Source organism: Mastacembelus armatus, chromosome 8, assembly GCF_900324485.2.
Source record: "Mastacembelus armatus chromosome 8, fMasArm1.2, whole genome shotgun sequence".
Classification (NCBI taxonomy): Eukaryota; Metazoa; Chordata; class Actinopteri; order Synbranchiformes; family Mastacembelidae; genus Mastacembelus; species Mastacembelus armatus.
This window is the reverse complement of record NC_046640.1, coordinates 8,961,816-8,987,499: the sequence shown is the minus strand read 5'-3', so window position 1 is coordinate 8,987,499 and position 25,684 is coordinate 8,961,816. Positions and strand designations below refer to the sequence as shown.

Below are 25,684 nucleotides of genomic sequence, written 5' to 3'. Positions count from 1 at the left end.
TTGTAGTTTATTATGTCATTCTCTGACCAAACAAAATACAAAATGGAAAAAAAAAAAGTTGTCTGGCTTTTCAAAGACAAACCCAGAGATTTCTATAATACAGGATTTCTGTAATTGCTTGGCAACTGCCTGCATTATGTGTCTTGATGTTCAGAGCAGCGAGACACACAGTAGCCTATATTCATTCCTCTGAGCAGCAGAAAGCATCAGGGGTGCCTACGCAGGCACATTCACAAAACATAAACACACACGAACACTCACGATCCATTGTCAGTTTAATTTGGACACATTACTCAGACAGAATAATAAGCTCTGTGGGGGTTGTAATGTTTGCATCCAGGGGGTAGCCTTGGGCACATACCCTCCCTCACAGTAACTTTTCTGTGGAGGCAGCCCTGCTTAACTGATGCCCAAATGTAAAAGCTGCTCGAGCCCACAGCTTGTTGCCCTTCCTAGAACTTGGGTTAAACTGATAAGCATTTTTTTCTGTGGGAGGTTTTGAGTTTGATGAGCTCTGAAACCCTTTGCTGAATGCTGAGCTGAGCTGACTGTCTGGCAGTGCCACAGGGGAGTAAACGCTATTGTTGGACCCACAGAAGCAGTGCAGTGATGTGTTGCAAGTGCAGGTTAGACACTGGTTAGACACTGATCTGACAGCAGGTTTATATGCGTGTGTGCTGTAGTTATATGCTCTTGCGTTCAGCACAGAGGGTGTGTACGTTTTGTAGAGTAAGAGATTACATGGAAAAACTTTGATGCAAACCATGCCTGAGATAGTTTCAGTGTGTCAGATTTTATGTTCATTAAAATACAATACAACAAAGCAAAGCATGAAATATCTTTAGTCCGGGTCTCAGTGAGAGCAAGGCCCTTTAGGTTACACATCGTAACCTTGTCTGTGATCAACTGCTGTACTTATTGTAACTATTTGCTGACATCTCCTGGAGATCAGACTCAACAGCACTCAGAAAGCTTCACTGTTTTTGCTGTAAACACTTATTTGCAACATAGAAAGATACACTCACACAGCAATATAATATTTTGCAGCAGTTAATTTCCTGAACATCTTCAGGTTTATGATTAAAATCTTCCGCTAGAGAATAAGCATCAGACCAGTTAGTTTATTTTCAGAACTTCAGTGTAGACACATCTGAACACAGTCTTGAGCCGGTCATTAGAGCAAAACTGAACATCTTGTTTCTATCACTGTAATTTGTAAAACCTAGTGGCTCATTGTGTGATGCTCTCTTTTTCACAGCCTGTTGGTTTTTACAAAAAGTCTTGTATAGATTCCCAGTTTTGCCCTTGAAGAAAGCCCTTTATCACCCACCAGCTTTGTCTACGTCAGGGTGGCCATTAGATGGATTTGTGGCAGATACGATAACAGATGACCTTTCTCATGACTAATACCACTGGCAGGGCACTTGCAAACAGCACTTGTGATGACCTTGTCTCTTCAAGCTTCATTTACTCTCAATGTGGGCATATATTAAGTGCATTTCCTTTACAGGAAGCAGTTTGCTTGATAGAAATGCAGCTACATAGCTGAAATAAATTGAACTTCAGTGGGTGCAGAAGCATAAATAGCCATTTAAATTAGGTATAGTAGTGCTGAACGTTCAGAATTTGTAATTTAGTTTAATTAATTTTCTGACAGAAATGATCATACTGCATTATAAAACTTTCTTTCCAATTAAAACATTTCTTTAGTAGGCTTCACAACTAATGGTGCATTTAGAGGTCACTGTGAAGAGACTGACTTGTCTGGCGGACTATTCATTAGACAACAAGCCTATTCAAGAAAGCAAAACACATTACACCAGTTCTTACGTCTCAGCACTGGTGTCCAGTACAGAATTGATTTTCGCATGCTTGATTTATAAAGCAGTGAATGGTCAATGTACATTTCAAATTGGCTGCTCTGTTATGAACTGTCCAGACTTTAGGTCATCCAGGATAGGTGTGCTTACTCCCCAAAGCCTAACACAATGAAACACTGCTCAGTTTTTATGCACCACAAATCTGTAACAGCCTCCCTGATGACTTGACATCTGCTCCAGCTCTCAGTTCTTTAAAACCCAATGTTTAAATCTCTCTGTTGCCTTAATTTGGAGCTATCGACACCTTGTTCTGCAAAAATTGCGCGGTGCTGCAATAATTTCTGATAAAACTACCAGATGATTAAATCATCCACTTTATTTAAGGGTCACTAAATTAAAACAAACAGTTCAACAGTTCAAGCAAAAACCACACACTTTATCCACAACAATAATTTAATCCAACCATTACTGAAACAGACTGCTCTTTTTGTGTATGAATACAGTTTTAAATGTATTTAATTTTGCTAAATGTTGCTCTAGGAGGCAAGAGTTTAAACATTTACGTGGATATATTTCGTGTACAGTGCTGAAACTACTGGCTGACAATAGGCTGTATGTGAAAATTAGGCTTTATTAAAGATTTTGAACTGTGGAAGGCACCACTCTGCTCCTTGTCTGCACAAAACAAACATAAGAAACGACGAGGAAGAGAGCTAGTTATTACGTCACGCTTTGTGGGCGGGTCGTTTTGGTCACTTCCGTCAAAAATACAACAAATGACTGGACTTAGCTACTCCTGTAGTGAATGCTAATTCAAGTTTATTTTACGTTATATTCGGGTTTAATTTGTTCCAGTACTCGAGTGGCAGCTCTGCATGACCAGGTTAGTTCACTTCACTTTCTAGCTAGGTGGTGGCTAGCTAGTTAAGGCTATTTAACTGTGTTAGCATAAATTGGTTGTTTGACGTTTAGCTGCCTAACGTTGAGCTACGTTAACCCGACAGTGAAACTCTGTGCACTTCACTGTTTTTACTTTTGTTTGCAAGCGTTTCAACTCGTAATTTTGTAATTGTGGGCTAATTGTATAACAGTGTGTAACCATGCTGTGTTTCAGGCGTTAGGTTGGCTAACGTTAGCGTTGTTAGTGCCAGTTCCAAAGCACAGTAACTTCCGACTTAAGCTTTTCCAGAGACAGACTGATCTGAGTAACATTTTAGCTTTTATTACTGTTACCTACTCCCTCTTTGCAGGATATTTTATCAAATGACAATTGCAGGAGCAAGGAGCGTTGAAATTATAGAGGTTAAACTTTATTTTCCATAAGTGCTTATATTACGTTATAAAAATGTAGGTAACATCTAATCTTGTAAAAGAGAGGTTTTTCCCAGAGAATAGCACCTACTTAGCAAGTTTAGCTGCTGATGCTGTTCATGCAGTTGATAAGCTTTGCTGCCGCTGCTTGTCTGTCCCAGTTGTTTAAGACAGCTGCCTCATTAAGTATAAAATCTGTCCATGTCCATGGTGGCAGGGTTGACACTCATGGAGCCATCAACTAAGCCTGGAACCAACCAGGTGGCTGATGTGGTGTTTGTCATTGAAGGGACGGCGAACCTTGGACCTTATTTTGAATCTCTAAGGAAAAATTATATACTTCCAGCTATTGAGTAAGGACATAAAGCCACCTCTTTTCATTCATTTTATTATTGATATCTGAATGTTTTAAATTTTGTTGTTGTTTTTTAACCATAGATATTTTAATGGAGGCCCCCCTGCAGAAACAGATTTTGGTGGAGATGTGAGTATTTCCCCTTTTGATTTTTTTTTTTTTTTTTTTTGTTGCGAAATATAATATCAAAAAAGGGTTTTGATTACTATTCTTGCATGTTTTGTCTTTCCAGTATGGAGGGACACAGTATGGCCTTGTTGTGTTCAACACAGTGGACTGTGCACCTGAGTCATATGTCCAGTGCCATGCACCAACAAGCTCTGCCTTTGAATTTGTCTCATGGATCGACAGCATCCAGTAACTTGTTCAAAATAATTTACCTGATTATAATAAACGTGGTGTTATAAAGCAGAGAGTATAAATTTGTACATTTTAAAGATTCCCCTTTTTTCCCCCTGCACACAGGTTCATGGGAGGTGGAGCAGAAAGCTGTAGTCTAATTGCAGAGGGACTCTCTGTGGCCCTGCAGCTATTTGATGATTTTAAGAAGATGAGGGAACAAATGTAAGGCAGTCTATTTGTTTCACACTACTCACTAATTTCTTGGACCATTTTACACATTTATAAAGTACAGTCAATGCCCACTAGTGTAGGGATCATTGTAAAATAATTTATTGCTCGTCTCCAAAGTATTTAACACTTATCCTATTGGAAGTTGGATGTGTGTCCTGTTTGGTCATAATAAAGTAATGAAATATGTGTGAGCATTCAAGGTAACTGAACCCTGTTAACAGACAAAAGCACTGGCTCAGTGAAATAATGCAAAGACCTGCTATTTGATGTCGACCTTTTAAGGGCAACTAAGCCATGAGATAAACACAGATATACACACACATTGTTTTTATTAAAGCATCTGTAAACAGATCAACAGATTGGCTTCTCTGTGTGGCAATCAACCTTATGTTGGTGAAAAAGCTGGTGTGGAGTGTTTTACCCAAAGTTCATCTGATGGCATCTGAAAATGTGCTGCAATAAATTGAGTGGATTAAAGATTGGAAATATCCTCCAAATTCTTTCATAAAAATTAAAGTAAAAACAAAAAAAAATCCATAATAAATTATGCCATTTTCGAAGAGAGGGTCAAAAATGATGAAACTCTCATGTTTTTGCTCTCACACTTTTTACCATTGCCAGAGGTCAAACCCACAAAGTGTGTGTGCTGCTGTGTAACTCTCCGCCATACCTGCTCCCTGCTGTGGAGAGTGTCACCTACACTGGTTTGACAGCGGACAGCCTGGTGAAAATCTTCAGAGATGTAGGTTATCACATATCAGGCATGACAATCAACCTTCTTGTGGTTTTTATGAGTATTCTACTAATGAAGTAGAATTTGTATTTACTTTATTTTATGTATTTTATTCTCATAATTCTTAGAGAGGAATTCACTTCTCGGTGGTGGCTCCGCGGAAACTGCCTGCTTTAAGAGCTTTGTTTGAGCGGGCGTCCCCAGGGGGAGGGGTGGTTGAACCCCATCCAGACTACAGTCAGGACCCATTCCACATGGTCCTAGTCAGAGGCATCTCACTTCCTGGTGAGAAACAGTCTCCAATTTAATTTATATGTTTTATAAAAGGATTAGAATTGCATTATACTACAGACTGAATGGTATTCATTGTTGGCATTTCAGTATTTTTGCTGGTAAATTAGGCTTTTTCATGGTTCATGGGTATTGCAGTTTCATATCTTCATTATTATCATTATAAACAGTGTCATCATAGCCTACAGGTAACAAGAGATAAATATATGAATAGTTTGCCCAGGGAGAACCACTTCAATATGAAGTCAAATGTCAAAGCTGTGTGTGTGTTGATTTTGGGATTCATCTAATACAGCCAGTGACTGAATTATTTTGGAATTAAGTTAAGCTGAAGAGAGCGGTGTAGGTTTCTGCAATTTGTAATTAGAAGCTGTTTAGGGTTCTAGACAGATGCACTGATCCATTAAATGTGAATACAAAAATTTATTGAAAAGCACCTTGTAGGTTTTGTTTTGGAAAGTGCTTTATAACTAAATCTTTACTTTTAGTATGAAGACAGAGGTGAGCAGGGTTTGCAGCGGTCTCACAGTGTAGTGTTGTACATAGTGCACAATGTATTATCCGTAGCAACGTGAAAAACAATGTAATTTTATAGTTTCCCGGTTGTGGCAGGTGCATTCCTGTAAGCTTCTTATCTTAAGACCCACAAGGATGTTACAACATTTTTATGCATCCCTCCCAAGCTGCGAATGACAAGAGTAAAACTGGCATTAATGTTGTTTATCTCTTTCCATGCATCTTTTTTGTCTGTGCTTCTTAAAGAGGTACTAAATTGCTCATTTATGGTTTGCTTACTCTGAGGTACCTCCTCTACCAACTGCAGACTCTCCTCCTGTTTAGATTTTGTTCTTGCCAGTTTCTTATAATTATATCCCTACTAATATCTTAACTGCTGGTGGAAATATAAAAAAAAAATCAAATAATTCAACTATAAGATTAAGTGATTGTTATGTGAAGAAAGGGATTTGATTTGTGGCATCTTCAGTGTCAGAACTGTAAAAATTCTATTTTCTTTATATTCTCTGTGTCTAGTTTCCTCAGGTGGAGGACCTGGGCCCCTCAAACCTGTCCTTCCTCCTCAGCCGTTACCTGTCAGTCAGCCTCTTTCTGGAGCTTCCCAGTCCTCTGCACCCATTAATTCAACTCACCCTTATCAGGTAATGGGCAAGCGGCCACACAGTGTAAGGCTGCCTGGAGACTAATTCCTTGTGCGTGCATTTGGCTCAGTTTCAGACAGCAGTGTTGTTTATGTTCCTTCCCTAAAACGTTTTACCCAGCATTGTCTTCCTTTAATCTGCCTGCTGACAGAATCCCGCACCCTTGACTGCTGCTCAGGTAGCTGCACAGATGGCCGTGGAGGCAGCCAACAACCAGAAGAGTCGCTGTGAGTTTCTAGTGCATTTTGTGTTGTAAAGAAAACAGAAGATTTTTGAATGACCAATCATAGTGTGTAGTAGTATTTGTAACACTTCATGATATTTGTATGTTTTTACATGTGGTACATTTCCTTGATTTATTATGTTCCTCTTTTTTTTTACGCTCTCTGCCTCATCCAGTCCCAGGAATGGTAAATCAAGGTCCCCCATTTACCCCTCAGCCAACCATCCCATCAGTCCCTGGGGTGAAGGTCAACCAACCCAGCATATCAACGGTCACTACAGCAACGCAGCCCATGATGCCACAGCAGCCAGTTCCTCCCAATCAGCAGCAGCCAGTCCCGCCTCCAGGACAGCCTGCACCCAATCAGCAACCTCAGCAGCCACCTCAGCAGCAGCCCACAACAAATCAGCCCACACCACCTTCAGCTCAGCCCAACATGGTAAATTATGATAATAATGATAAAGGTGATAAGGCTTATTGTTTTAAGTAGATCAGGATCAGACATACACACCTAACAATGATCCTGAGGTAAAAAGATGAGCTACTCACTGACCAACCACAGGTTTAATGTGTCCCCCATCTCCAACCACCACACAGCTCTTTAATGTGAAATGTCTGACGTTAACCTTGTGCTGAATTTTATTTCAATATGTTAGCTGTAATTTCATGGCAGTGGAGTTTAACTGCGTTATAGCATTGTGAGACTCAGACTTCATTTGCTATTCTCAGCCCTTGTAAACACTATCAATGTTTAAATTATATTGATAATTTCATATATAAGCGATCCTGTTCAAGTTAGGAATCAGAGAACCTAGACTTTAATCTGTGATGCTGCCCTACCACCAGTCTAGAGCTTAATTTGAACACCAACACACTGTCTGAAGTCTAATATCAAAATGAATTTTAAATGTTAGTACTACTATGAGATCAAAACTAGATGATCTCTTTTCTCCGAATGTGGGTATTGTGCTGTTTTTTCTGTTTTCATTTATTAATTCTTCTTTTTAATAGCAGAAAATATTTATGAATCTCATTTTATGTACCGTAGAAAACATGCAGCTGTTTCCTTTGAATTATCAAGGGCAGTTATATTTCAGACTGGTAGAGGTGTTGGTCACTTCTTAATTGTTGTCACCCTCCTCTTCTGTTTCTTTGACAGTCTGGTGTATCTGGAGCTCAAGGCAATGCAAACCCAATTGGTCAACCCCAAGGTGTGGCCAATAAGATAGTGGCATGGACCGGTGTTCTGGAGTGGCAAGAGGTAACACCCAGTCAAGACTGAATTAAAAATGATTTTCTATTTGGAAAGTAGTATAAAAGTAGTATTTAGGATTAAAACTCTGTGTTTTGTGGTGAATGTTCATGCTCAGTGTTTCTCAACTTCAGCCCACCAGGCTCACAGGACATAAGTCAATTAAAGGAAAAGTTAGATATTTTAAGAAATATTTTTACTCACTTTTGCGCTGAGGGTTATCTAATATCATTCTCGTGTTTGGATGTGGAATTTGAGACAAAAGCTGGTTTCCTTATCTCTTATCTCTAAAGACTAAAAAAAAAAAAACATAGAGAAACAGCTAGTCTAGCTTTGTCCAGATGGAGAAAAATCTGTCTTCAAGCACATCTAAAGCACACTAATACAAAAGTTAAAAAACAAAACTGTTGGGGGTTGTGTGCTGTGCTTGGAAACATGACCATGACAAGGACTGACTTCAGGAAAAGATAAGACTTTTTATACAGTAATTCTGAGATGTGCTGGGATCGTTCAGATTGTGTTACCCTTACATCTTTCCAGTCCCTATGCTAAGCTAACCAGCTGCTGGCTCCAATATATATTTACGTGACAGATATGAGAGTGGTATTGATCTTATCATCTAACTCTGGGCAGTAAAGTGAAAAAGGATATTTCCCATAATGTCAACCTGCTGCCCCACCTGTAAATCAGCCAGTAGTAGGCTGCTGGAATAAAAACTGGAAAGTCCTGAGAACTGGAGTTCTGTGATCATCACTGCTGTCTAGGACCTGTCACTGTGGTTTAATAACCACCTGTCATTAATGATTGTGCACTATGATTAATTGCACATCATTTTACCATCCCGGTGGTATTGGTTTAGCTGAGGGTCAAATCAATTTAGTTTACAGTTGCTGCGTTGAGTCAGAAAATGGATGCTAATGACTTTCATGCGGTACTCATGAGACTTTCAAGCGTTTGTGTTTGGTGGACAGACTCGGATCAATTGCCTCTATTGATTATAGTCTCATCCTCCCTCTTCTGTTTGTCAGAATTATCTAAGTCAGTTAAATGGACAGAAATAAGAGCGAGAAGCTCAGGGAAAATCTTACGTTGCAACAACCTGAGTGGACAGATGAGAAGCACGAAACTTAGCTCTTAATCTCCTTTTTCCTCCAGCAGTTCACTCATTAGCTGCTTGACTCTGTAAGTGATTCTTCTCCTGAGTAATCTGTAATGTTGACATAAATTGCACCACAGACACTAAAACTCATTTGAAGAAATAGTTGTTTATAAAAAAGTCTCACAAGTGATGCCAGCTCACTTGGCTGGAGCTTGCTTTGAGTACAGTGTTATCAATATGGTACGTTCTGTTTTGGCTGAATTTCAATCTGTTAATTCTTGAAAGCCTTTGTCGTCTTAAATGTGGAGTAACTTTCCTGAATGTTATAGCCAACTTTTTTTAATCCAATTCTAATTTAGAGTAGATGTATTTAAATAGGATTGTTTTGTTACTGTCCACATCTCTGGCTCTCTTGAGCAAGCTCTGGAAATAAATAACCCGTTTGTCTGCAGAGCAGGCCTTGCATAATAGATTTGTAATGGACAGCATACGGACTACAGTAGACCTGACTAATAAGTGATTGAATGGTCATTGATCCTGTATTGATGCCATGAAGATGAAGAGCACTGGCCTTTTTCCCAGTGGGGTTGCTGCATTGACGTGCTTAGAAAGTTGTTCTTTTTTTCTTTGATTCCTCACATTTTGCTAAGGAAATGGTCTGCGGGTCTTTAAAAGTCCATTCATCTGTCCATTTTTAATTGCTTGTCCTGATTAGAATTGCAGTGGCAAAAGGATGAACAGGGCGGCCCACATGTCCTTGTCCTCTGCAACATTCTCCAGCTGCTGGAAGATATAATCCCCCAGTATGCCCTGGGTCTACCCTGGTGTCTTCTGGAGATATTAATTCCCAGAGCATCTCTAAAAACAGGCAGTCAGGAGCAACCTCAGCTGAACTGATTTGCTGCATAGACTGAGAGCAGCTACCTGTCCTTCCTCACTTGGGACAGCTGACTCTTCTTTACCTTGATAGAGCAATAAAGCTTATTTGTGCAGAGCCACGATGTCAGAGATGCAGGTGCTGTCCTGGTCAGACAGTGTTGTCCACAAATAGCCCAGGTGCCTCTCCAGTGCTACCAGTTCTTGTCTGTAAATATTACAAACCACAGAACCCAATGGATTCTGCTCGACTCTGCTGCTCACATCAGTAGATTTCAGAGGTAGTGCACAGAATAAAGACTAAGGCTAAGGACTGAGACTTAGCGTGAGGACGCATTACTTCTCTCTCCACTGGAGGTAATGGTCTCAATCTGTGCGGTGAGTGCACTTTTATGTATAAAAGGCCTTTAAGAGTGAACGTACTGTAGCTCTTTTTGTATGGAAAAAAGGATAGAAATTTGGTTTTATTACAACTGTGGTTAATGTAAATCTCTTGGTTTATTTGGAAGTATGGTTGTTCTGACCAATTTGGTCAAAGATGCAGCTAAAAGTAGCACGAAGCTATAAAAAAATCATAAAACTGATTTTCTGAGACCTGTAGGATGTGTGTGATGTGATGCTGTGTCCTAGGATGTGTCCTTCCTAACGTCCGTCTTTATTTTGTGTCACTCTTTCTCTCCGCATTAATTACCTGCAGAAGCCAAAGGCCTCGTCCATGGATTCAGCCACCAAACTCACACGATCTCTACAATGTCAAGTACATGTCAACCAAGGAGAAAATTTGTGAGTAACCAGTTAAAAGATCTCATCACCAAAAAATGTTTTAACACACAACCTGACATTGACAGGCTGTTGTTTCTCCACACAGAAACACAGACCAGTGGCCACAGAAGCTCATCATGCAGCTGATTCCACAGGCCCTACTTGTGAGACTGTTTTTCAGGCGCTTGTTCTATTGTGCAGAATGTCGTGATAATGACATTTTTATGTATGATGGATAAGTAAATCCTCTCTACCCTGCTCTGTTTGTAGGCATCCTTAGGGCACCTCTTCAGGAACTCTCGAATGGTTCAGTTTCTCTTCACCAACAAAGACGTGGAATCCCTAAAGGGCCTGTACCGCATTATGGCCAATGGTTTTGTAGGTTTTCATGCACTTTACTACTCCCTGAATGTCAAGTGTTTGTTCCCTACATGTCCTGTATCTTATCCAACATTCGCTGTGCCTTTCATGAGTGGAAACTGACTGCAGGTCCCACCTCTGTCCAGTAGATGAAAGCAGCTACCCGCTCTCATCTACTGGACTAAGCATGAAACTGTGTTGCAGTGTTGTGGTAGAGACTCTAGAGGGGGTTCCAGGCCATACATTTAATCACTTTCAAGTTAGATAATAAGAATTTAAACATGCTTTGCCATCAGTTCAGACATTAAACTTTAATTGTTTAGTCTTGATTCAGTTCCAGGAATCTAGTGTAATGATGGGGGTTTGGTCACTGTGGTGCATTGTTAATCAGGTAATACCACTGAGAAATAGCAGAGGCTGTAATAGTATTCAGTCCAGCTGAGGTCTTCCTCTTTGCCTGAATTTGATTTACAGCCCAGGGAAAGCACAGTCTGAATTAAGTTAATACCATTTATGATTTCAATTTATAAAACTGATATGTTTGATTGGGCAGAGGAGCTCAGAAGAAGGTTATTTCCCCAAGCACAACCCATAACGACATGATCCCATGTCAAGGTCTAAATTTACCCTGTGACCCTCCCTGCAGGCCGGCTGCGTCCACTTCCCTCACACTACTTCTCCCTGTGAAGTGCGGGTTCTGATGCTGCTCTACTCATCCAGAAAGAAAATATTTATGGGCCTCATCCCCAATGACCAGAGTGGCTTTGTCAATGGCATCCGGCAAGTCATCACCAACCACAAGCAGGTCCAGCAGCAAAGAGCGGTGAGTGGTGATAGGAGGAGGATGTGGAGCTGATTGGAAGAGACGAAGGTTTCAGTGTGTGAGAGAAAATGTGGACTGGGGAAACCAAAAAGAGGTGATAATGAGGAGGCATTATAGAAGAACACCAGGGAATTGAGTAGCATTGTTTAAAGCATTAAGGTGCATTGTTATTGACATTTCATTTAGCGAGCCCAGTATCTTCACAGCAGCGACTAACCTCTCTCACTCTAGTACAGGCTAATGGAGCTAGCATTAGCTAAGCTCCTACTGCAGCATTAGCTGACTGCTGCACTCCCACCTCATTATCTCTGCTTATGTGAAGAGGCTGGTGGGGCAATATATATGTACGCTATATGTCAAATTAGTTTCATCCACAGCAAAATCATCTCTTTAACACTGTACACTGTCTACTATGTGGCTGTTGTTAAATATAAAGTGTTAGCATGAGTAAAGTTTTCTGTTATACATTAATGACAACTGATCAAAGTATCAATTGCTGATATTACAGCACAATTGAAGGATTAAATCTGTGTTTGTTTTGATTATTACACATATACGTGGTGAAGTGTGCAGTCGAAAGTTCATTTGTAATAATTTTGGAAATCAGTTGACCATTTCAGTTGTTTCATTATTTTAAACAAAAGAGCCGAGCCAGTCACAGCCGTTTACCTGCAATGGGACGGGCTTTATACTCCATTCGTCTAATCAGATTTAAACAAGCCTTGCCCATACGCAGTGACTCATTTGTAATGTTTCTCAATAAGTCCGCAAATCTTTCTACATCTGGCTTTAGCTGTTTACTCCGTTCAAAAATATGCACACAACTGGTGATAACACTGTGTATTCTCATGATTTTACAACAAAAATCACTAAAGTAGCTTGCAGTCATGTCTCTGAGCTATTGCATGCCCTTCACTGCTCTGTACTTGCGTCACATCATTCGTTTCTGATTGGTTTACTCTGCGTCCATTGGCCCGGCCCCTGGAAATTGATCTCAACTGAAGTGGCTGGGCAGGATATTGTTTCTGCAGCTTAAATGGGAAATTTGTTGTTTTTTTTAACTCATGTTTGACGAAATGAAAAGTGAAGTAAAATGAAAGTCAGGCTTTGGGTTTTAGATTGTTGGTTAAAAAAAAAAAAAAACAAGTTCCTTTTGATATGCGACCTGACAAATTATCATTTTTCACAACTGCCTGGCTTAATAAACCAAGCATGATCTAAAAAAAGAATAAAAATCAATAGTGAAAATAATTGCTAGTTGCAGTTGTAGTCCTGTAATGTCACCACAGCTGTAAGAAATAAATAAAATTTTCTAGAAAGTTGTGAGATTTAGTTTAAACAAAGCACAGCTTTGGTGGATATAAATTTTGCACACCCTCAAAATTTTAACATTACATGAGGTGCTGCTGGAGAAACAATGGAATAGCAGTGGTGTGTGTGAGTCTTTAGTGACAGCATCAGGAAACCTAGAGCCAAGGGCCCCTCTTTCACACTGAGGGTAGACCTGGCCCTGTCACTGAGTTCAGGTTACAAATGCTGTTACCTTGTCGACATGACATGACATTTCACTTTCCCTCTGTGCTCATCTTCATCTCTGTGGACAGGCTGATTTAAAATATGTCCTCTGGATTAGCTGTCTTTTTCATCACAGGGCTCCACTCCAGTTTATTGCATCCAGCAAAGACAGATGCAGAGCAGTGAAACAATGCAGCATGTTGTCGGGTTTGCATGACTCGTTCCTCCTCGCGGTCTGCTTTCATCAGTCGTAATGCCCCTTGTTTACTCACCCTGCTAATTTTATGTCCTCACAAAAACTCATCAACCCTATAGGTAACGTGAAGCCATGTGTGCAAAAGCATCGGGGCATTTAGAGAAGGCAGAAGACATGAAATTGTAATGAAGATTTTTTTTTTTTTTTTTTTTCCTGCCTCTTGTGTATCATCACATATTCAGTGCTGCATTGTTAATAGGGAAGCGCTACAGCAATCTTAACGTAATTAAAATTTCAATTTGGACCAGTAGTTAAGGTTTCTCTGTGCAAAACCCTGGAGTGGCATTCTACAGGAACGAGATTGCAGTTTGTTCTCATCACAGCAAGACAAAATAGAATAATTTGTCCTAAAAAGAGTTGTGGGCTCTTAATCTAGATGCAGGAATTTACAGGTTACTGGGTTAAAGACAAGAGATAAATCATAGACAGCAGAAGGGAGAAAGAGGCAACTGTTGTTGTTAGTTCCCTCAAAAGACCTAAAGCTCTGTGTTGCACTGTTATTATTGGTCAGAAAACACCCCGTGCATTAGCACAGTCCCAGGGAGATTTGTTCAGATTCAGCAAGATGGATGGGTAAAGGTGTTTTTCCATCATGTTTTTTTTTTTTTTTTCCTGAGTCTGTAGTTAATAATTTGTGCTTAGAGGAGAGATGGAACACCCTTCATTCCTCCTTGTCTCTCCTCAGTGTTGAAACACAAGTCACCAGAGCGCCTGCAGAGCACAGCTTACTCAGGAGCACTGCTGCCAGTCTCAGATTCTGCCTTTTTAAGCAGTTATCAGTCGTCTCATACTGCTACTTTCTGTCTTGTCCAATTCATATTTAACCACAAGGCTATGCAAATAAAATGTGAAACAGAGAGTGTATCTTAGAGTAATTAGATTCTACCATACAGGTGTGTTTCGAAAATTTGTCCATGTTTAACTGTGACTGTATCTCACTGCAGCCATTGGGCTCTAGTTTGGTTAAAAACCATGAAGCTTAAAGGAGCAAACACCACAGCCGGTGCTTGAATTTCATTATACACAGGTATAGCGGTATCATCCTCATTTTTTGTTTTTGCTTTGCTTTATGTACATTTATATATGAAAATGGTGAATATGCTGTTGTAGTCTAGCTCTGCAGTAAACTTCAGTTACATGCTGCAATTATATAGATTGCAAATATATATGATTGCATACTAATTCAAAAAACAGTCATTTTGTAGAGTTTATTTGTAAAAGATGGTTGTTTGTTCAGCCTTTAAAAACTGACATGAGATTTTAAAGGACATGTTTGTTTTGTTCAAGTCTTAAAACAATGCCCATTGGACACTCTTCCTGGTGGCTGTACTGGACACAGACAACCCTCCTTAAAGCAATTTTTATGTTAGTGACTTTAGAAAAAAATCCTTTTTCTAAAGTTGCAGAGGCATCAAGTATGTCTTTTAGTATTAGTCTTTCTAGTACTGCATCACACCTCCTGTGTGTCCTTTGACAGTGTTTTATGAAAACACATGGGCGACAAAAGATTTGACAGAGCACTAAACGTTTTTTAAGTGCTACCCTGCCTGCAAGTAAATACAGACACGGTTTCATAAGAGCAAAATCTGAGCATAGGATCTCTGATCAGGCTCACACTCCTTTCTGAGTCTGCACTCTTATATTTATCCAGCTGTTTTGGCAGCTTCTGAGCACTTGAGATTGCACGAGGTCTCTTGCCAACCATTTTAGACTAGCAATAGGGCATCTGGTATCTGTGCCTCAGAGTCATATCTTTTTCCAAGTCAACACACAGAAAAAGTCAGTTTTAATACGCTACTCCTCTGTAAGGTGCAATGTATTTAATTTCTCAAAATTTCATGTGGTCAACATATGACTGTTTAGGACAAGGTGTAATTTACATTATTGTTTAGACTATGACTGACACTTGTGTTGCTCTTAAGCAAAGTGGTTAGCCACAGCCACCCATAGTCCTTTACCTCAACCCAGGAAAATAGAAAAGGAATTTGTGCTGAGCATCTTTAAGGTATTAATGAGAACAGAAGTGAGGCATCACAGTATTTGAAAGGAGTGCATGCTGAGTCGTTAAATAAAGATGATAAACTGTTATGTCACTCTGTTTAACATCACTGGAAAAATATACTTGCTGTTTCAAGTTCCCTCTGTTTCTGTGCAGCAGTTAGGAGGTGCGGGTGGTCCGATGCAGCCCGGTCAGGTACCTCCCAACCAAAACTTCCTCAACAGGCCACCTGGGCCAATCCCTGTTTCCCATGGCAATGTCCCGCAGCAGGTAAATGAAGTTGCTTAGGGCTGGCATGTCTGCCTGTGAGTTCCCCTCTCATGCTGCCTGTGCTGGCTGATTTCTGCATGCCTTACTGGTAACCCTTTCCTGTGCTGTCCTTTTTTTTTTTTTTTTTTTTTTTTTTTCTTCACACTTCCACCACTCCCTCCCCCTCTCATCCTTCTCTCTGATCTGTCCTGTGTCCAGTCAGTGGTGGTGGGCATGCCCCCTGTTAGTCAGGTGTCTATGATGGAGGAGCAGCAGAGGCAGAACACCATGGTGAGACCAACAGTAGCCTCTTATCATACAAGCAACATGTGTTCATGTACTTAACTGAGGTATTCTATACTTTATTCATGGGTTTTATGTTTTTTCCACTCTACAACTAACAATAATAGTGAAATGAAAGCAAATAGTTGTAGTTATTTTGAACATCCTTGACATATTGTTAGAAACTCTTTGTTCTTCTGTACAAAAAGTTGAATGCACACTGTCACTTCCATCCCACCGCTCAGCATCAGGCTGGTGGACAGCGTATTTTCTCTCAGCATGAACTTCACCAGTCCCCGTCGAACGTTCCTCGTGTAGCATGCCAGACACAAAAAAGAAACTGATTTTTCTGATAACATGCATGTAATCAGCAGGAACTGTTTGCAATGAGCATGAGAAGAAGGGCACTAATACTGAAAGTATAAATGTGTTACCCATCCTTTTTGTACTTCATTAATGTAATCTGAAACACAGTAAACTGCAGTTGAACTATTACCAGGCATAAAATAATAAATATTTAGGTATCTTTGATATAACTTCTCCTATAACTAGATGGAATTACCTGCTAGCATGTTCATTTGTAGTTGACCTGGATTATGAATAAACATCTGCCAAGTCAATGTTGAAGATGAACTCTGATCCACAAATTCACAGGAGCCAATTGGAGGTCACACTAAAACAGAAAATGAATGTTTGAAGTTCACAGGCTTCAATAGACGTGAATAGAGAATATTAATTGGACAGGTTGTAATGCGACTGCACCTATAGGCCTCTTAAATTGTGTGGCATTCTTCAGATGACAATGAGAGCAGCTGGACCAAACAGCCAACAACCACCAGTCAGCGGTGCCCCACCCAACCAGGTCGCACAGAGTGGACAGGCTCCTCCAGGTCCCATACTCCGCCTCCCAAACCCAGGAGCCAATCCACAGCTTCGCAGTCTTCTCCTCAGCCAACAGCAGCCAGTAAGAGTGCAACAAATGTCACATAGGTTATCGAGGGACTGTGACTGCTCCTCTAGATGTTTGAGTTTTTTCAGACATTAACGTGGCTCTTTATCTTCTCGCAGCAGGGTGGAGTGTCTCATATGCCAGGCATGATGTCTCACCAGGGTTTAGGGCAGCAGTTGGTCCACCCAGCACCAGGAGGGGGGGCTCAAATGCAGGGCCAGTGGAGGCAGCCCTTGGCAGGTCAGAAAGCATTCCTACAGAGGTGGAACAAGTTCAGAAACGTTTGACTCACTGTTATTGAAATTTTAAGATTTTAGTCATTTTAAGCTTTTTTTCTTGCATATTGACTGGAAAGCTTGGCAGACCTTCTAGTCCAATTATGTATTGTTTTGAAGCTTAAACAATAGAGATTTGTAACTGAAGATGAGTAACAGCAAGTGAGAGACCCCTCGTCAGTCATCTGTTGTCTGCTGATTCCCATTGCAAAAACAATTAATACTTTTATAAGACTTGCAATAGACAGCACAGTCACTGAGCAGTACTTTCCCAACTGAACACTACCAGTGACCTCATTCGACTGAAATGCATGAAGTTCATGTGTATTTGTTTTAGGAACATGTTTTTGAAAAAATATAAAATGATCCCTGTTATCATTGTTTAAAATTCAAAGCGAATCTCTATGTCCCTGTGTGCAGGTCAGATGTTAATGTCTGGAGGTCAGAGAGGAGCTGTACCCCAGCCTGGAATGCCCCAAGTCTCCAGTGTCATGGAGGACGAAATCCTCATGGACCTTATCTGATTGAGCGTTTTGGACTCAGAACGAAGGTTTTTAGTTGAATCTCAGCAGCCATTTGCCAGTTCTGGCACATGTATCTGCTCTGCTGCTTTATTGCTACAAACATTCAACATAATTAAGGAACGAAACATGAATAGTTTCTTTTGTTTTTTTTTTTTTTTTTACTGGACTGAGGAGCTGGAGCTAATTAGGGACAGACATTGCAAGCATTAGTTTTTCATGTAAATGGTCAAACCGACAGCACGCTAATCCTCCATGCTACACACTGGATGGAGCCAAACCACTGGAAACAGTCAATTATGTTATCTGGAAACTCTGCTCTTGTATCATTTTTACGTTTTAGCAGTGAAACCTGAAATAGTATTATTTCTTTTTTTTAAATTGAGATTTTACTTTTGTTTTTTTTTTTTTTAAATTACTGATAAACTTGTTTTATGAGGACAAATTAAAATAATGGGCCATGAAGAGGTTCATTGTGATGGTTTTGCGCATGATGCCCATCCAAAGTCTCCACAATCCTAGCTTCCATGTGTGCATTCAGCTTGGACTCTTAAGGTGAGTTAGAGACTGAAATAGATACAGTAATAGATAGTTCAGTGTCTTTTTCTGCCAAATAGTGTCACAGTGTTAATTTTAACTACACCAATATGTTGTGGAACCATAGAGAGTCCCTTTGTGCCAAGTAGTCCTACCAGATGGCATCAGTTGGCCATGCTTCCCTTGGCATAATGTACAATCAGGCTGACTGCATGTGCACGTGGCACAGGCTCCACATATATGCCTACATTCTGCTTTTGAAACGCATGCACAACATATGAGAGCGAAGACCTGCACACCAACAAGCGCAGTCCTGTCATGTACCTGATAGTGCCACGGCTGCTGAAGCTGCGGAGCCAAAACCCATGTGGAAGAGAAGCGCATGTGAACTTCACTCAACCTCACACATAACGTTTGTGACACATACACGTAGCACTGTAGATTTTTTTTTTTTTAACACTTGGTCACTGTGTGTAGACATACACACTCACTAACAGGAAGTGATGTCAGTCCCTGTCACCTGGGAGACAGAGACGGTTGCTAAGATACTGTGACAGTGGGTTCTTGTTTCTGAGCTTTTCCTCAGCCCCGCTTTCACATGGACTCACACAGATAGACACTAGTCCCTCAGTGGCTGGTGTTCATCCCTCCCATCCCTTAATCACTGGCCGGCCCTCCGAGCCCGGCTTAGCTTCACTTTATCTTTCTCTCTTATTCTCTCTCTCCATCTATCTGCCTCTATCTCAGTATCGAGCCATTAGCGCCTGTCTGAGCTCATAAGTTTTTCAGTATCTCTTTTATTAACAGCAAAAATGTTCACAAGTCTGTATGATGAACTGAAGCGGTAAAGCAAATGGTGAGAGAACTGACCTCCAATTGTGTTGGCTGTTTGGCAAACATCCACTGTAATAATTTTTAAAAATCAATACTGAAGTCATTTTTAAGAAAAGCATCATTTTATGTTTTTTCCTTTAAACACATTAGCCTCATCAGCTCATTGCTGTTTACTGCGTATGGCCCTCCTGAAAGAGAGCTCTCCCATTGCAGTTCTCCGCCATGATACATTGTGTCGTTATGTCATAGTGTTGAAACTGTGAGTGTGTACAGTATGTCCACATTTTATTTTATGCACAATATACCTTAGATACCTCATAAATGTATCCTCTGGTTCTATCAGAGGACAATGATCCGATTTGGTTTTTTAGGGCCTTTGCTGCATACATTAGCATTTAAAAGAAGAAACGGAGATTTTAAAAAAAAAATAGTAGAAAGCCTTAATGTATTAAAACAGAGTTCAGTAAAACACCCAGTGGATATGTGCTTTGACATAAAAGTACAAGTTAATCACTGATTTCAATCAGCAGATACTCTACTGTAACTGGCTTTTATGTTTCATAGGGATTTTGGTGAGGCGTCAAGTGTCCCTTGTTCCTAATGCGGTAGATTAGTTAGATAGCACAATGTCAAACTGAAATGCATTAGTCAGTATAGAGATAAACAGCAAAACGCATAATGTGTGGTTTTAGAGTTAGCCTCTCTAGATAAAATAATAAAATCAGGCTTTTGTTTGTTAGCTGTTTTTTTCTGAGAAGCTTTGGGAACTCATCCTGCTACATGGAGACATTACACCAGGATGAGATATCACTGTCTCCACCAACAGCAGCCTTTCATGGCCACTCAACAGCTCACTGTTCAGTGACTGTTACTGCCTCATAACTATGACTTTAAATCTTATAGATACAGCTGGAAAAAAAGTCATAATTATGAAAATGCTCTTAAAAATCTGAGAGAATCTATTCATTTTGCTCACCAGGGTTTTGCTCCTGGTGGCTGACAGCAGGCTAAGGAAACTAACCCATTTTCTTTCTCCCCAGCCACATCAGCTAGTGCAGATGCCAGGGAGCTCCCAGACCACTTTATGTATGTTTTTACTAATCTCAATTGCAATAAAACTCATGATGTGCAAGATGCATCAACTCCATTACTTTGAGTGGCAAATGCCCCCCCCCCCCACCCACCCAATCCTAAGGGGACAGTTCACCATTTTCCCTTAGAGTACACCATGACCTCAGAGATGTAGGAATACGCAGAAAGCTCTGACCAAATACTTCCATGAGCAAGCCTTCCCCTGTTAATGACAAGGTTGCTTCAGTGTGCCTGCATTTTACTGACAGCAAAGCTCTGTTTGTGCATAGACACTGAAGGTCAGAGTACCCGGTTCTTTCTGGAATATGTGGATGTGTTCCTGTGGAGGGTGCTGCCTGAAGACTTATGGTTCTGCTGATGGATTCCCAACACTCATGAGGTCACAGGGAGGCAGATCTCTGAGAAGAGTGGCGTCCTGATCTCCACCCAGGTGACATTTTATTGAGTGTCCATAACAAACACCATCAACATGTAGCTGGGACCAAAAATGAATGGTTGACTTTATAGTGGCACACTGTGATTGGTGAGCTAAAGTGTTTTCTCGCAAATATGAGATTTTTATTTTAAGTTTGTTTTTGATAAGTGTTATGAGAAAGGCATTCTTGTAATGTCAAAAGTTCAAAAGCAGTTGGGTTGAGGAGAGCTTTTATTGTATGACTGCAGGAGAAAAGTGTACATTTTCCTGATTCTGGGACAAATACACAGCTAAACTGGGCTTTCAACTGAGATAACCTGAGGACAAAACTACATCTTATTTTATTTCAGTTGTTCGGAGAACATAAGATATTTCACAGCTCACTGTGGACAGTCAAGTGTGCCAAAAATGTTTAGACCTACAGAAACACACTGCACTTAACTAAATCAAAATTTGCCCAAACAGCAATTGCAAATTTAAAGATGATTGTGTTATTTAAAAAATATATATTAAATTTACCTGCCACATCAAATAACATAATATATTATAAACCTAAGACACATAAATTTACTTCAGTCTGACCAACAGCAACTTCTGTATTGTGTACAGTGAGAAATGCAGCAATAAAACAAACCTGAAACTAGTATGGCTTCTACCAAAGCTTATGTCTGCATCTACACTGCAAGGTTGTATTATTTTTGGCAAATGTATGACTAATGTCCCTATGGTGACCACTTATACCTACAGTACAAGTAGTGCAAAATGCAATGCAGCAGCACTCATACCTTCAATCTGTAAATCCATTTCTATAGCAGATGTTCTATCACCTGCAGCCAAAAGCCTAATGCAACAAGATCAGATAGCTTCTTGTGAAAGCAATTCTGTGGTCCTTATATACAAACAACTGCAAACACTTCTTGAATACACAGGATATGTACATTTAAAAAAACAAGTCATGAAACCGATACTGCTTGATTTGTTTGCAGATAAACAACACATAACTATCCCACAAAGAAACACACAATGGTAGTTATACTTTAAGGGAAATTGTGGATGGTGGTGTAATTGCATCAGTAATGGCTAATAATAAAGGAATAAATATCTGAAAACACTTTATGTGCTGGATTCAAAGTTTCAGTTTGACGAATATCCGCTGGTAGGCTCTCACGTCCTGTTAGCAAAACAAATTATACTGGAATGCCAAAAACTATACCTGATTGATATTCATGCTAAGATGTTAGAATAAGGACAAATGTATGAAGATGCTGCATCTCAATGTTAACACATCTGAGGGTGGCTTTCTCCTTTAACATGCCTCATATAGATTAATGACATTTGCAATAAAAAATGTGATTAAACACAGTGAGTGCACTTAACCTTACCCATTACATCCTAGAATGCATCCTAACATATGACCAAAGCCTGAGCTGTTGGACTTTACTGCAGAGCAGCACTGGCCTAAAATGAAAATGCTCCTGCTATGTGTTGGTTGTGTGGCATTTTGGTTGTTGTCTCTTCCTGTTGTCATCAGGAGGAAAGGCAGTACAGCGGTTTAGGGGCTGGTTAGAGGAGGCCACAGGCTGGAGATGAAGATTCTACAACCTGGTAGCAGAAGCAGTGCTGCTGCTCAGCATAATGGGCTTTATAGGCCTGGGGGCAGAGTTTGTTTTACGCCCTGCCGGGGGAGGTGTTGACAGGAGCGAGCGATGGAGGAGCAGGAAAGACAGTCTTATTATTAAGCCTCACCACACAGAGGGTGAAGCTTTGTGATGACTGTGGTGGATGAGTTCAGCTCGCGCACTAGAGACACGAAGAGGAGGGCGCAGGTCGCAGGAGCATATAACACCTAAAATTGGATTTGTTCTGCAGGAGCCTGGTGGTTGAGGTCCACTTGGCCTGGGTGTGGGAAGATCAATGGCACTATCTGCCCTAATGGATGCAGTTGCCAGATAGGGCTGTTTCTGATAAGGGAGGAGTATTGGCTTTAGTGGTGGAGATACAAGCTTGGCTAACTCTGTGTTCTTAAAGAGCCCCTTCTTTCTCTGTGGGTGAAAACACAGTGGTTCAGGGTGTACACAGGCACAAGCGTTAGAGCATTCAACCCTTGCTTGCTAGTCACGACAGCCTGAATGTTCAATTTGGTGTCACACAGGTTGGAATCTCTGCAGACGGTGGCATGCTGTTTCACCATTAGATACGGATCAGGGCTCAGTTAGGGCCTCAGAGGCGGTGGAGAGTTCAGGTCTGAGATAACATGTCATGGAAGGAAGGGGGATAAACAGCAGGAGGAGAAGGGATGTGTATCTGCCCCACTTCTTCGCCACGCACGCAGTCGAACACAGCACAGCGATGGCAGAGGTTTCACCCGAGCGCAACAACTGTTTTCTCAGACCTGAGAATCACCCAGGGCAGAGAGAGCGTCTTCATGTCTCTCATCTAATATGCCAACGCAACATACAACACACAGCAACACAAGGCTGAGCTCAAGAGGGAGAGAGAAAAACCTCATCCATGGAGCGCAGGCAGAAATACTGGATGGCAAGCTTTTTGTCTTCATATGAGGCGCATTAATCCTCACAGTGGCTCCCATCTTTATTCATTTATCGGCCTGTGGTGTCCACTCAATCAGTCAGTTAAAGGCTGGCCTGATGGAGCGAGCCTTGCACACCCACCACAGCGAGGGAGAGAGGAGGGGAGGTTAAACTCCACACCACACAGCCTGAGCAGACACTGCAGCACAGAGATACAAACAGAGTGGGCTGGGGGAGGAAGAGGAAGAAATGTGAGGGGGGCTCTTTTAAATAATGAGGCAAAGGGAGTTGGGGGCGTGGGGGGGGGGTGAGACAACTGGAGGTTAAAAGAGAGCAGCCTTGTATCAAGAGTGAGTGAGATTGAGAGGTAGAAAGTAAAGGAGGGAGAGAACAGTCAATATCAAGAGACATCCAGGACGACAACACATCCACAGACTACTGAGGTATGCATGTGTGAGAGAGGGAGGGAGGGAAGTGTTGGTGGAGAGTGTGTGAGAGTTAGAGAGAGGGAGGGATATCCACTGCACTGTTGTGTGACTGGAAATTTAATAGAGAGAGGGGGGTGGGGGGCGAGGCAGGAAGGCAGCAGGGGAGGGGAAAGAGAGAGAGAAAAAGAGAGAGGAAGGAGCGACGCAATGCAAAAGCAGTGAGGGAGAGCCGCTGCTGGAAGTACAGAGGACTGGGGCAGGCTGTGGACGCAGCTAGACCCTCACTGCAGAGTGAGAGGCTGTGAGGGGTGGTGGTGTGGGTTGGAGGGGGGTTCAAGTGAGCGAGAACATATTGTGCATAAAGTGGAAAAGGGCGGCCAAGGCCATGTGGAGTGTGCAATGTTTAGTGAGAGAAACAGGTTGGACACCCTGTTGCTGCAGCCACAGGAAATACGTAGGGGTCAGTCATCACCTTGTTCCCCACTGAAGTCATGCTTCTTTCTTTGTGTGTGTGTGTGTGCGTGTGTGCAGGCCTGGGAGGAAGACGACAAGTGTGTCAGGTGTGTGTGTTTGCGCGTGTGTGTGTGTGTGTGTGTGTGTGTGTGTATGTACACATAAGAAGAGGTGCCTGTGATGGAGCAGCTCTGCGTTGAGGTGCAAGGATGTGAGAAAGAGAGCAATCCTCAGAGCCTGGATATAGAGCGTTATCAATCCAGCACTAATCACCCATCTGAACACCCCCACCCTCCTTATCCCTGGAGAGCCTCCACTAAACTTATCTCACTTTGAATCAACCTCATGATCCCCCCCCCCCCCATTCTTTAAAACTTAATTCCCACTAAAGAAAAACACTCATGCCCTCAGCCTCTCCTTTCCCACATACCAATCAATAGATGTGTGTATACAGCCGATATGTGCTGTATATACATGGCATATGTGATGGGAGCTGCAGTGGCAGGCAGGACTCGGATCCAATGAGGCAGTGCTGTACAGGTGGGGCTCAGCACTGTGTGTGCTTGAGCGTTGCCAGGGGAACCAGCCAAGCAGCAAATGTTCCCTGTAACAAGCTGTAAACACCAGCATCATCATATTATAGAGAGTGCATGACCATATGGACACGTGTGAACTGCGAAATAGTGGAGATTGGAGGAAAGTGAGGGGGGAAATGAGACGAGCCCGTGGCTGGGATGAGGCTGTGGAGAAGCATGTGTTCACATAACTGATTCTAACCCCAACAATTACAGATTATTATTATTATCATTGTTATTATTATTATTAGGCTACATGCCATCTGATTATGGGTTATTAATATTTAAGCCTCGCCACGAGCTGTCTGGGTCTTGCGTGCGTCGTCGGCGGGGTGATGTGTCTGCAGAGTGCAACAGTGGTCGTTGTGTTTTTTTGTTTGTTTTTTGTTCTGCACAAAGAATAAAAGCTGAGCAAATAAATATATAAAGTTCCATAGTCCATGTCCCGGCGGCAGTAACAGCATAGCCCGATATCCCCTCACCGACGGCCGGTGGCTCCATCCACCTGAAGATTTCTGAGACAATTCTCATTACCAGCGGTGGCAGCGCAGCACTTGGAAAGGGTGAATCAATCAGAGAGAGAGAGAGAGGGAGAGAGGAGAAACAGTGAGGAAGACAGAGGAGAGAGAGAGAGAGAGAGAGAGAGAGAGAGGAGGAAGAGGAGAAGACAGCGTCGGCGGCGGCTCTGCAGTGGAATACGCTGTTATTTGAGGGAAGGTGAGAGCTGTCGGAGTACCGAGCAGAGCAGGACGTGTTTCAGGACTTGATCGCAGCACCACAGAATAAAAAGTAAGTCTCGATGACATTCACGCAATAGAGATGCAGATTCGTGTGCTCTGATTGTGTTTGTCGTGTGTGTGTGTGTGTGTGTGTGTGTGTGTGTGTGGTCTGTGCGTGCATGCGCGCGCGTTCGTGCGCGCGCAGCCAGACAGTTTGTGCATTTGCTCCGCACGCAACAACCTACCACTGCGCTGGAATGGAGATCCGCATTCATGAGCTGATGTGATGAAGTGTCGTCCTGTGTAATCCCGCACGGGCCTGCTCGGTGGCTGTTGTCCAGGAATTACATGTCTGACGGGACAGACGTGTCCGAGAGAAATTTGGAAATATGACATCTCCAATGTGCGATTCTGTCCAT

General features: G+C 41.6%; 1 protein-coding gene across 5 annotated transcripts; it reads left to right on the top strand.

Moving 5' to 3' along the window:
- Nucleotides 1–2,567: 2,567 nt before the first annotated feature.
- Nucleotides 2,568–19,155, top strand: med25 (mediator complex subunit 25). 5 transcript variants are annotated; one of them, XM_026325710.1, is made up of 20 exons: nt 2,568–2,703; nt 3,349–3,484; nt 3,570–3,615; nt 3,719–3,843; nt 3,952–4,050; nt 4,681–4,801; nt 4,921–5,077; nt 6,116–6,240; nt 6,392–6,467; nt 6,640–6,902; nt 7,623–7,724; nt 10,388–10,473; nt 10,559–10,616; nt 10,723–10,830; nt 11,459–11,635; nt 15,562–15,675; nt 15,874–15,945; nt 16,733–16,900; nt 17,005–17,125; nt 17,581–17,684. In XM_026325710.1, exons 2-20 carry the CDS (start codon nt 3,360–3,362, stop codon nt 17,682–17,684), a joined length of 2,247 nt encoding a protein of 748 aa, XP_026181495.1. In that variant the 5' UTR covers nt 2,568–2,703; nt 3,349–3,359. The 5 variants fall into 5 exon arrangements, with proteins under 5 accessions (XP_026181495.1, XP_026181497.1, XP_026181496.1 ...); XM_026325712.1 differs by lacking the exon at nt 15,874–15,945 and having other exon boundaries at nt 15,565–15,675; nt 17,581–19,155; XM_026325711.1 differs by lacking the exon at nt 15,874–15,945 and having other exon boundaries at nt 17,581–19,155.
- Nucleotides 19,156–25,684: the final 6,529 nt, after the last annotated feature.